The 13,534-nt window shown below is 35.1% G+C and overlaps 1 protein-coding gene across 1 annotated transcript; it reads right to left on the reverse strand.

Annotated features, from left to right (window-relative positions):
- Positions 1-1,543: 1,543 nt before the first annotated feature.
- On the reverse strand, positions 1,544-7,345 carry LOC107919365 (uncharacterized). Its single transcript, XM_016848839.1, has 4 exons — positions 7,191-7,345; positions 2,874-3,461; positions 2,598-2,728; positions 1,544-2,295 (listed from the first exon to the last, which is right to left on the reverse strand). The coding sequence occupies exons 1-4, from the start codon at positions 7,343-7,345 to the stop codon at positions 1,544-1,546; spliced, it is 1,626 nt and encodes a 541-aa protein (XP_016704328.1).
- Positions 7,346-13,534: the final 6,189 nt, after the last annotated feature.

Genomic DNA, 13,534 nt, shown 5'->3' on the forward strand with positions numbered 1-13,534 from the left:
TTTCCTTCCTTTTCATTTTTTTTTCTTGGGGTTGTTTAGGTGTTGGGCTTATTTTGGGTTTATTGTGTGGTTGGGTTGGTATTTGGGTATGGGGTAGGTAGGTTAAATGGGTTGGTGGTTGGTCATTTGATTTGGGTTTTGGTGTTTTTATAAAAGGTAGGGGTATTGGTTTTTTTTTATGTAAATAATTGTGACCATTTAGCATGCCGTGCCCACACCACCATCATTATCCAACTTTTGGAACAATTCATAACCTCCATTACATTCCTAGAAACATCAAAGTAACTGGATTAAATAAAAATTTATTTATTTATAGTTAAATCTTACTAAAACTCAAAATTAAATAAATGAAAATAAATTTGGGTTGCCTCCCAAAAAGCGCTTTTGTTTAATGTCGTTAGCTCGACGACCTGGAAATTTATTTAACCGGCTCTTCGAGGACTAATTCCTCAACCACATGGACTTAAAAATTTTCGTAGAAAGCCTTTAATTGCTATTCGTTGACCTTGAATTTTTTTTTGGGATTCTTAGCTTTTAAACTCGACTACACCATGTGGAAACACGTGAGTAACAACAAAAGGCCCTAACTAGTTAGTCCGAAGCTTACCTACAAAAATTCTAAATATAGGGTCATGAAGTAATAATTTCTACCCTACCATAAATTTTTTACGGGTTATCTTTTGGTCATGGTATGCTTTGACCTTATCCTTATAAATTTTGGCACTGTCATACGCTTCTCGTCGAATTTCTTCAAGTTCTTGAATTTGTAACTTACGATGCTTACCTGCAGCTTCCAACTCCATGTTGCATTACTTGTTCGCCCAAAACGGTTTATGTTCTAGCTTAATAGGAAGGTGACATGGTTTACGAAAATTAGTCGATAAGGAGACATACCTATGGGTCCTTTATAAGCTATACGGTATGCCCACAGTGCATCATTGAGTCATAAACTCTAATCTTTTCTATCCATATTGATTTCTCGATTCGACACTTTCGCTTGACCGTTTGATTGAGGGTGATAAGCTGTAGCGACTCATTGCACTACCCCGTATTTTTTCAAAAGTGTGTCGATTACCTTATTACAAAAATGTGTTCCCCGATCGCTGATCAATGCTTGTGGTGTGTCAAATCTGGACAAAAATGTAACTCTTTAGAAAATCGACTACCGTTTTGGCGTCAGCATGACGAGTGGCTTTTGCTTCCACCCACTTTGATACATAGTAAATAGCAACTAAAATATAAACGTTACCATATGATGAGACAAAAGGTCCTATAAAATCAATGCCCCATATATTAAATATTTCATAGACTTGTAGAGGGGATAGAGGCATTTCATTTTTTCGGCTCAAGTTTCCTACCCTTTGACACTTTTCGCATGTTTTACAGAACTAATATGCATCTCGAAAAATATATGGCCAATATAGTGCACATTCAAGTACTTTATGTGTAGTTCGTTTAGGCCCAAATGTCCACCACATGCATAAGAATGAAAAAAAGATAGAATCGATTTTACCTCAATTTCTACAATGCATCGTCGAATTATCTAATTGGAACAGTATTTCCAAAGGTAGAGATTGTCCCAAATATAGTATCGCGATTCACATTTGATCCCATCTTTTTCAGATCGCGATAAGTTAGAAGAGACTATAATTGTAGCAAGGTAATTCACCATGTCTGCGTACCAAGGGAAAACTGTTTGAGTAGCAAGCAGGCTTTCATCCGGAAAATCGTCTTTAAGTGGTATGACATCCTTCGATGGAGGTATTCGGCTCAAATGGTCAGCTGCCAAATTTTTGCATCCTTTTTTATGCTTTATTTCGAGATCAAACTCTTGTAGAAGTAATATACACCTTATAAGCCTCGTTTTTTCTTTCTTTTTCCTGATCAGATATTTAAGAGTTATATGATCAGAGAAAACAACAATCTTAGTCCCTAATAAATACGAACGGAATTTTTCTAAAGCAAAAACTATAGCTAGAAACTCTTTTTCAGTAGTTAAGTAATTACTTTGGGCAGCATCCAAAGTCTTAGACGCATAGGAGATAACATATGGTTCTTTCTCGATTCTTTGCCCGAGGACTACTCCTACGCTATGGTCACATCTGTCGTAAGTTATTCCGATAGGATAATTCCAAGTTTGTGGTTGAACGATAGGTGCCGAAATGAGCTTATGTTTGAGCGTGTCAAATGCATCTCTGCATGACTGGTCAAACTCAAACTCCTTATCCTTCTGTAAGAGATTAAAAAGCAGTTGTGCAATTTTTGAAAAGTCTTTAATGAACCGCCTGTAGAAACCTACATGAACAAGGAAAGAACGAATATCCCTCACAGTTGTAGGGGTATCGTAGTGAGTTAATGATGTCAATTTTTGCTTTATCGATAGAAATTCCTTCAGCAGAAATTATATGACCTAGAACTAATCTTTTATCCATCATAAAATGACATTTCTCATAATTTTGAACAATAGTAAATTCTAAGCATCTTTCCAAAATTTTTGCAAGATTTGACAAACACACCTTAAAAGACTTACCATACACAGTAAAGTCGTCCATGAACACCTCAATTATTTTCTCAACGTAGTAAAAAAATATACTTACCATACACCTCTAAAATGTGGCTAGTGCATTGCAAAGTCTGAACGACATTCGTCTGTAAGTAAACAAGGCAAATGGGCACGTAAACGTCGTCTTCTCTTGATTCGTGGGTGCCACTGGAATCTGGGAATATCCTGAGTAACCATCAAGGAAAAAATAATGAGACTTCCCAGCTAAACGTTCTAACATCTGGTCAATAAAAGGAAGTGGAAAATGATATTTTCGAGTTAAGGAATTCAACTTCCTATAATTGATGCAGGCTCTCCACCCATTTTGGACCCGGGTGGAACCATCTCACCTGCCGAATTCTCAATTATGGTCACGCCGGTTCTTTTCAGTACTACATTGACTAGGCTAACCCAATTACTGTCAGAAATGGGATAGATCATCCCAGCATCAAGTAACTTTTGTACCTCGTTCTTTACCACTTCTATTATGGGTGGATTGAGATGCCTTTGAGCCTCTCTTTTGGGAATTACATTATCTACAACTTGAATTTTGTGCATGTAAGTCAAGGGGCTCAACCCCTTAATGTTGGCTATCGTCCATCCAATTACCTCTTTATAATCTCTAAGAACACGTACCAAGTTTTCCTCTTCTATCTTCGAGAGTTTACTCGAGATTATTACCAGTAAGTTATTTCCTTTATCGAGAAAAGCATACTTCAAATGGTCTAGAAATGGTTTGAGTTCCAATTCTGGAGCCTTCAAAATAGATGGTAAAAGCTTAGTTTGTGAAGGAGATAATTCAAGAAATTTACCTGGATCTTTCCGTAAACGTGGTGCCTTCATATGAGCCACTGTTTCATGAACAGACTCTTCAAAGGTTATCCACTCCTCTAGTTCCTCTATGGGATCAAAGTCTAAACTTTTGCAAAGAAAAGTTCATAATTCATCCTCGTCATGATGTTCTAAATGTAACTCAGTTAAAGGATCGATTATATCAATATTAGAAACATTAGAAATCATGCTAGGGCGGTTCTGTGACACCCCTAATTTGACCCTAGTCGAAAGTGGTTTTGGAACCCCAAAACCGAGTCACAAAAATAATTAGATGTTATATTCTGTGCTTATTGTATGTGGAATTTGTATGTGTGAATATTTCGTGCCTTGATTTTATCAATTAGGTGTTAATTTATAAGAAAGGACCCATGTGATAAGACTTGAAAATGTGATAGGTGAAATTTAAAGTGGCCAAATAATGCATGAGTTATTGACATGAGGGACTTGCATGTCAAATGGACCACTTTTAATTTAGTGGCAGGCCATAATGATGGTTGATAGATATTATATGCATTTTATTTTAGCATGATAATAGTTAATGGCTTTATTTTATGAAAGAAAGAATAATTAAAAGAAGGAAAGAGTGATAGAAACAAGGTATGTTCATCTTTCTTTTCTCCACTGCCGTAACTAGTGAAAGAAAAAAAGAGAAGAAGAAGCCAAGGCATTCGGCCATGGTTATTTCATAAATCAAAGGTATGTTAATGTGATTTTTATGTAATTGTTTATGAAATTAAATTGATAAGTGTATTGTATAGTTAACCCATGGTTTAAATTCATGAATTATTGAACATATGTGCATTCGGTAATTTTTTAAATTGTGATAATTTGATAGCTTTTGGAAGGTGTTGTTTAGATGTTAAATTTGCTTGTATAATGGCCGAATGAGTGTAATGTTAATGAATTGATGGAGTTGTGAGTGTATAAATTTCCTTAGTTGAGGCAAAGCATGTATTCGACCATGTGAGTAAAATGTTAGATTTTGAAATTTTGAAGTTTTAAATTATAAATGGTTATTAGATGAGCACTAAGCTTGTTAATCTTTGTTTGTGAAGTTGTCAATTGATATCTTAATTAGGGAATTGAATATTGTTTATAATTTGAGGTTATTGAAAGTCGAATTAGATGATAAATAACGATCGGCTATTGTGTTTATGTGAATATATATATGCTGAATGCAGTCTTGGATAAGTAAATTTTTATGTATTAGATTGGTAACATGGTTTTGCCGATTGTGAAAATGTGATAAAGGTGCCAAGAAATAATTTAGTAAAGTAAATTGAAATGAAGTTTTGCTGAATGTGTTTATTGGTGTGTGAAAATTTGAATTGTAACGTTAAATCGTTAGTATGTGTTCTATGATTTCCGAATGTGAATTAAGGTAAATAATGTGGAGAAGGGTGAGTTGAGTTGTAAAATTTATGTATATGAATTAGTGGTTAATGAACAATCGGTCAAAGTGGTTAATATGCATTTGTATATGTTATAATGGCCGATTGTAATCAAGAATAAAGATGTGAATGAATGGTTGTTAATGAGTTGTCGTATGTTTCTTATTAAGAAAAATTATTAATGTTTGAATCTAAATAAATTAGTTAAGTAATTAAACAAACCAATTTATTTTAGCTAGCTCAAGAGCGAAAGGAACTTAACTCGGAAAAGGGAAAAGCGAAACAAATGGAATAGTCGATTCGTAGTTGTCCGACGACATTTAAGGTAAGTTCTTAAGTATTTGAGTTTGATTCCTTTGTAAGTCTTAAGTTTTAAAACGGGATGAATATGAATTATGTATATACGTTAAGGTCAATGACTTTTCTAAATGACAGCATATATGATATTATGTTTTAAATATGTGAATGAGAACTTTACAGAGTAAATTGTATAAATCTGCTAGGGACAGCAGCAGTAGCGTGTTTTGGAAAAATTACCATAAATTGTGGGAGTTGAGTTAAAAGCTGGATAAATTATGTAATTAAATCTTGACGCGTCTAGTTTCGTATAAAAGAAATCGTGTAAGTAAAGGGGCTGCCGATAAGGAGATTTTCAAAGTTGTGTGAGACAGAGTCAGAATGGCTCCGAAATCCTCTATTTAGTATTTGGAAAATCATTATAAATCGTACAAAAATGATTATAAGATAAAATTTTATGCTTAGACTCCTTAATGAGTCTAGTTTCAAAAAAAATAAACGAAAACATATTTTGAATTCTTTACAATGAGAAATTAAATTCTTAGTGAAGAGTAGTCAGAGTAGTCAAGCAGTAAAATAGGGGAAAATTTAAGAAAAATCTGGTATTGATTGGCCAAACCTAAAATTCTGAAAAATTTATGGATGAAAGATATATGAGTCTATATTCAGTGAAAATTAACGGCAAGTGATTTGGAGTCTTGTAGCTCCGATTATAAATAATTTAGTGACCATTTCTCAGGAAAACAGCTCGTAGTGAATATGTGATTTTGTTGTAAACATGGATAAAACTTGTTTTAGTTGCTCATAAGCTATTGATTAAACCCATACTTGAATTCTAAATCGTGATATTGTAAGTTTATGAGTATTCGAATATGAAATGATAGTATGGCGTAAAATTGAATTATTCATTGGAAAGTGTATATATGTGATAAGGCCTAATGGCCGATGTGATGAATGTGAAAGTGTATATATGTGATAAGGCCTAATGGCCGATGTGATGAATGTGAAAGTGTATATATGTGATAAGGCCTAATGGCCGATGTGATGAATGTGAAAGTGTATATATGTGATAAGGCCGAATGGCTAATGTGATGAATGTGAAAGTGTATATATGTGATAGGGCCGAGTGGCCAACGTGATGGATGTGAAAGTGTATAAATGTGATAAGTCCCGAAGGGCATTTGTGTCAGTACTATATCCGGGTTAAAACCCCGCAGGCTTTATGCGAGAATATTATCACTGATTAATATCCGTAAGCTTCGTGCTCGTACTATATCCGAACTCTAAAGACCCGATAACTTCGTGTGGAGATTACGTCCGAGCTAAAGGTCTCGCCGATAATCCGAGTAGAGGTTAAAGCTATAAGACTTCGTAAGAAGAATTGCTTATAAATATATTCAATGCGAAAGGTTAAACAAGTATGTACTCCAAGTTTATATGTGAGCTTGATTTGCACTAAATCATAAGGTAGTTATGTGATGCATACGAGAGCAATCTATGAGACTATTCCTATGATGATGTGACATCGGATCAGTGTGAGAGGTTATGTGAAATCATACGATATATCTATGTCGCATCAGCTCACTTTTATGTGAAAGTTTATCTGCCTATTGTATATGATGAGATGTGCATATTCGGTAAAGGGATGGTATGCCCGAAGGAAGAGTGAAATAAAAATACGAACAACTATGTTATAATTTGATTGTTATCTGTTGACACTGCTTAAAACTTACTAAGCATTGTAATGCTTACTCCGTTTACTCTGTTTCCTCTATTTTATAGATCTCATTGCGAAGCTACAGGCTCGGGGATCGTCAGCAACTAGTCACACTATCACTATCCACTGTTTGGTACTGCTACGTTTTGGATTATCTTATGGCATGTATAGAATAGACTAGTGGCGGAAGAATATTTTTGGTTAATGTATATAAGCCATGCGAAAATGGCATCTTTTGAATGTTTACTTAGAGAAGTTTAAATTTTATCCCTGGCTGTGCTTAGTACTTATTTAAATTAATGATCTTTATTTCAAGAAAAAGTTCAAAATTTTACTGTTCTGACATGAGTTACAAGTCCGGTAATGCCCCTTGCCTATTCCGGCGACGGTTACGGGATAGGGGTGTTACAGGTTCATGGCCTCATAGACATTGAATTTCACAAGTTTCCCATCGAACTCCGTAATGAGTATCCCATTTCGTACATCAATCTTTGTTTGTGCAGTACTTAAGAATGGCTTCCGAAGAAGTGTGTTAGACGAATTGGTCAAATGTTCATCCTCCATGTCAATATGGTAGAAGTCTGTAGGAAATATTAGCTCATTTACCTTGACAAGAATGTCCTCCAACACTCCCTCCGGATGCACCGCAGATATTGCAAGAGTGACTGTTTAGTCAGTCCATGTTGTGGGATACATGTACACAACTTTTTGTATTGCTCCCAGTCTATTTAGCTATTCAGTCTCCTTTTGATGGATTCCTACGATGTCCCTCCTTAGTTCGGCCACTCAAGATGCAAGGAAGAACCTGTCAATAAATAAACGAGACATGTCAGACCATGTGTTGACAGATCCTGGGGGTAAATAAAATAGCCATTCTCTAGCAGAGTCGGCTAATGAGAAAGGAAAAGCACGAAGTTTGATTTGGTCTTCGGTTACTCCCTACGGCTTTATGCTTGCGCACACCATATGGAACTCTTTAAGGTGGGTGTGCGAATTTTCGTTCTGTAATCCAGGAAAAGTTTATAGTAAATGGATCAAACCCAACTTTAATTAGAATGGCGTACCTCCCACTGGATAGGTTATACATAAGAGTTGTTGTTCATCCGGTGCCACTGCGAGTTGGATATTGTCTGTTCGACCTTCTCATTTGGTTCATCAAACGAGAAAATTTCCTCGGTGTAAGATATGGTTTTGAATACGGAATTTGGCCGTTTACCTTATCGACTGGCTTTTTTTCGTAGTTGCCAGGTCAATTTCTCAATTTTTGGTTCAAACTCTAGAGTTCTCAGTTCTGATTTGGTATAAGGTACACAAAAAAATTAGAAAAAAAATATCTCCAATCCTCGGCAACGGCGCAAAAATTTTATGGGCGTCGAAACCACCAAAAATAATTCCTACAGAATAACTCTAAACAGTAGTAAATAGTGGTAGTAGGGTTGAGTCCATAGGGATTGGATGTTATAATAAACTTCTGCATTTAACTTGTGAACAAAATGTTTGTCGTGTCGAAAGTTGTGGCAAAAGTCGTGCCCATGACTCCAAACCGACCTGCCAAAAAAAAACAAATAAATCAGGGGGTTTTTAAAATGTTTAGAAAGTAAATGCTCGAATCATCTTAAATGAACAATTAATTAATACTGGAAATAAATTTAAATCGGGAAATAGATTTGGATTTTTGTAAACAAAGATAATAAGCCTTAGCCTTAGACTCAATAGATTCCAGATTAAAAATCAATCCTCGAAAATTAATCTTCTCTTCCAAATGATAAGCTAGTTATAGCAGTTAAGAACGTCCTAAGCACCAATTCTTCCACTCATAGCTGGTCCCGGTATGTCCTACAAACCAACCCTTACCGATTATCTAATCGAGATACACGTGCATTCAAGATTCCGGTAGCCTTGCACTCTGAAGAACCCAACTCAAAATAACAGCCTCAACCGTGTGGGACGTTTAAACCCGATCACTTCATCCTTGATTTGTTCTCAGAGATCCGAATAGAGCATGGTTGAATCGTTTCTCCAACTGTCAGTAAACATGACTCCAACCCAATGTGCACTTTTTAACTTGAAATCGAGTTAAGTTTAAGGGATGAGTTATCAATCCTGATACTTAGGATAATGTGAATACTGATTAAAAGAATTTTTAGCACAAATATGTATTCCTGAACAAAAAGAACACTGGCCTAAAGCTAAGATGGAATTTAGTGAAACATGGATTTAATCATGCTTCATAGGTTTTGAAAGGTGATTTAATGATAATGGAGGAAATTGGGAAGAGGAAAGCCTTGGAAGGAAATTAAACAAATTTTGAAAGAATAAAGGAATGGAAACAGAATGCTCACGTCAAATTTGAGAAAAGAAAAATAATTATATTTGATTCCCAAAATTGAAATCAAAATGTAAAATTAAATTGTGCCATTCCTAAGTGCATTAAAACCCTATTTATACACATGGTGTTTACTAATTTTAGCTTTAACCACTTCAACATAAAATTAAAAAAAATAAAAAAATAAAAAATATTTTTTTTTCTATTTTTGGCATTTACAAAGTCAAAAAATCTGATGAGTTGCTTTCTCCACATTTTTTATTCGGCCTTATTTCATTGATTGTGTTTCAATTTGGTCCTTTTCTTCTCGCTTTTGTCTCTTAGCGTCCCAATTGCATCTCTGACAAGATTAAAACATAAAAGCACTATTTTAACAGGGATCAATTTAGAAATAAACCGAATTAAACATAAAATGTCAAGCAAATTAACATGTTATTAGAAGCACTTCAAGATACGAAGGGTGTGATCACTTGTGAGAAGGTTGAATATGAAGAGTTTGTCGATGCATCAGACAAAGAAGTTCCACACATTGCCACTTATATGCCTAATGTTCGACCTTCGAAACTGTCGACACAATCAAAGGTGTCGGCGCAAGCAAACATATCTCTACTTTACCCTTCCTACAAAGATTCTGGAAGAATGAGCATGATAAGGAGTATCAGCAGTTCCTAGACACACTGAAGCAACTGCAGATCAACATTCCTTTAGTAGATGCTCTGGTATAAATTCTATGTTATGGGAAACTTATGAAAGACCTCTTGTCCAAGAAGAAGAAGCTCACTGATATTGAAACTATTACACTCACAGAAGGCTATAGTGTTGTTTTGACAAACAAGTTGCCCCTTAAATTATAAGATCCTAGGAGCTTTACCATCCCATGTTCAATTGGCAATCATGATTTAGGTAAGGCATTATGCAACTTGGGAGCTAGCATTAACCTAATGCCACTATCTACTTTCAGAAAGTTGGGAATTGGTCACATGAAATCTACTGCAGTGACATTACAACTAGCTGATTGATCCTTGGCTCAACCTGAAGGGCAAATAAAAGGCGTATTAGTTCGTGTGGATAAATTCATTTTTCCATCTGATTTCATCATACTTGACTGCGAGGCAGACAATGAGGTTCCTATAATCTTGGGACGACCATTTTTAGCCACCGACCGAACTCTTATTGATGTTTATAAAGGTGAACTAACCATGCGACTTAATGATGAGCAAGTCACCTTCAGTGTTTTTGAATCTGTTCAATGCAAGGACAAAGAATAATGTCATATTGTTGATGTGCTAGATGATCTAATTGAGGAAGAATTCAATGACCAAAGCACAGTACTTTCTGAAGAGTTTGCAGTGACATCTGATGAGAAATCCTTAGACGATTGTGACAGTATAGTTGAACCTAATAATCTTAAACTTAAGCATGGATGGTAGATTGAATCCTTAGACCTAGCCAATGGAACAACCCCAATTTTCAAACCATCTATTGATAAAGCTCCTACTCTGGAATTTAAACCACTAACTCCTCATCTTAAATATGTCTTTGTAGGTGATCACAATACTCTCCCAGTTATTGTCTCCGCAACACTGGATGTAACCCAAGAAGAAAATTGGTCCATATTCTCAAGCAACAAAAACAAGTTATCGCTTGGAGTATTACCGATATTCAAGGTATTAGTCCTTCTTTTTGTATGCACAAGATCAAGTTGGAAGATGAATGCAAGCAATTGATTGAACAACAAAGAAGATTAAACAATAAGATAAAGGAAGTTGTCAAGAAAGAAATCATAAAATGGCTTGATGCTGGAATTATTTACCTGATTTCTGATAGCAATTGGTAAGTCCAGTGAAATGTGTGCCTAAAAAGAGTGGCATCACTGTAGTTTGCAATGATAAGGACGAATTAATTCCTACACACAATCCCACGAGATGGCAAGTTTGTATGGATTATCGTAAATTGAATGGAGCCACAAAGAATGAGCACTTCCTACTTCCTTTCATTGGCCAAATGCTAGATCAACTTGCTGGAAAGTCGTATTATTACTTTTTAGACGGCTATTTTAGGTACAATCAAATTTCTATTGCACCGAAGGATTAGGAGAAAACAACCTTCACCAGCCCCTTTGGTACTTTCATTTTTCGCCTTATGTCTTTCAATCCTTACAATGCACCACCCACATTTCAAAAGTGTATGATGGTAATATTCTCAAATATGACCGAAGAATCTTTAGAGGTGTTTATGGATGATTTCTCAGTCTATGGGAATGATTTTGATCATTGCGCTGATAATTTGGATAAAGTACTGAAGTGATGTGAGGACACACATCTTGTCTTGAATTGAGAAAAATGTCATTTCATGGCAACTGAAGGCATTGTGTTAGGACACTGCATCTCTAGTCAAGGCATTCAAGTAGACAAAGCCCTTATGCTCATTGCTTGAACAGAATCGAAAATTCTTCTTTGACGATGCATGTTTGGATGCCTTTATTCAATTAAAAAAGAAGCTAATGAATGTACCAACTATCGTTGCACCAAATTGGTCTCAACCTTTTGAACTTATGTCTGATGCAAGCGACTTTGCTATGGGTGCGGTTCTAAGACAACGAAAGGGAAAAATATTACATACCATCTATTATGCTAGCAAAACTCTTACAGAGGCTCAACTCAATTATACCATTACCGAGAAAGAATTGCTAGCTGTATTCTTTACTTTCGGCAAGTGCCGTTCATATCTTGTTGGTGCAAATGTTATTGTATTCACGGATCATTCGACGTTGAGATATCTCTTTGCAAAAAAAAGATGAAAAACCAAGACTGAGACGTTAGAGATTACTGCTGCAAGAATTTGAAATCGAGATAAAAGATTGTAACGGTTTAGACAATCAAGTTTCAAACCAACTATCTCGATTGGAAGTTGGGAGTGAAGACAGAAACATACTTCAAATTGTCGATGCATTCCCAAATGAGCAATTATTTGCTGTAGATGCAACTCTTTGGTATGCGGGTTTTGTTAATTATCTAGTGTGTAGAAAACTCCCATTGGGTGTTGCCAGCCATAAAAAAAGAAATATTTCTTTGTGATGTAGTGAAGTGTCACTAGAACGAACCGATCATGTAGCTGCAGTGAAACTCCACAAAAATAAAGCAACCAATGATCAGACATTCCTTATTAAATAAGCTATCAAGAAAAGAAAAAAAAATAAAGATGGTACTTGTTGAGTTATATTATCATCCAAAGATAAGAAAAAAAGAAGAAAATTTTTGTTTGAAAGATAAACAACATAAGCAAAAACAAATCAGCTGTAAAATCTTTCTTCCAATATTATGAAGCTTTTCATGCAGTGGATTGAGCTACTGCTTGTTGTTTCTTAGAACTCCAACAAAAGACCCTAAACCTAGAGTGAAAAAGAAGCCCGATGTGCTATTCATAGCATGAACTGAGCCTGCCCAGTCACTATCTGGATAGCCAACCAGTTTTAGCTCCTCAGTTTTCACAAACTTCACCCCATAGTTTAAGGTCCCTTTGACGTATCTCAAGACTGTTTTAGTTGCCTTGAAATGAGCAACATTGCAACAATGCATGAACCTTGATAGAAGACTGACTGTATACATGATGTCTAGCCATGCTTCTATCAAATAGAGTAGACAACCTACAAGGCTTCTGTAGCCCATCTCAAACACTCTTTCATGGCCACTCTTGCTGGAAAGCTTTTCACCTTGTGCCACAGGAGTGCTAGCAAGTTTGTAGTTTATCATGCAAAACTTGCTTAAAATATTCAATGCAAAAGCTCATTGGCTTATGAAGATGCCATGTTCAATCTGATTCATTTCTATGCCAAAAAAGTAGGTCATCAAACCTAGATCAATAATCTCAAAAACATCTTGCATTTGTTTCTTGAACTCTCCAATCAGTAATTCCTACAAATAGTAACCAGCAAGTTGTAAACTAAAAAATATATAGGACTTTTCCTATATAATTCATTACCAATTAATTTTTTAATAAAGTAATGAAATATGCAGAAACATGAAATTAGGACATAGAAATTAGGACAAAGAAATTATTAAAATGTGATTTTATACTTTATTATATAGTTTTCATGCATAAAATGATTTATTTTATATTAATTTGAGCATATTATATTTTTAAGCTTTAAAGTGGGCCATGCATGATTAAATTAAATAATAAAATATAAAGTTATATTTAATAATTCCTTTTTAATAATTCATTAATAAATTGGATTTTAATTGATTAAGTAAATTAATTAATTAAAGTGGTTAAATTATATTATTTGGTCCTCTAAACTATCTACTATTTTTGGACAGGGCTAAGAGTTTTCTTCTAATTTCAAAACAGTCCAAATTAGGACCAAGTCAACCCAATTTTTGGTTGCACATGGATTCCATAAACCATTTTTTGGTTTAATTATATAA

This window comes from Gossypium hirsutum, chromosome D13, assembly GCF_007990345.1.
Source record: "Gossypium hirsutum isolate 1008001.06 chromosome D13, Gossypium_hirsutum_v2.1, whole genome shotgun sequence".
Lineage (NCBI taxonomy): Eukaryota > Viridiplantae > Streptophyta > Magnoliopsida > Malvales > Malvaceae > Gossypium > Gossypium hirsutum.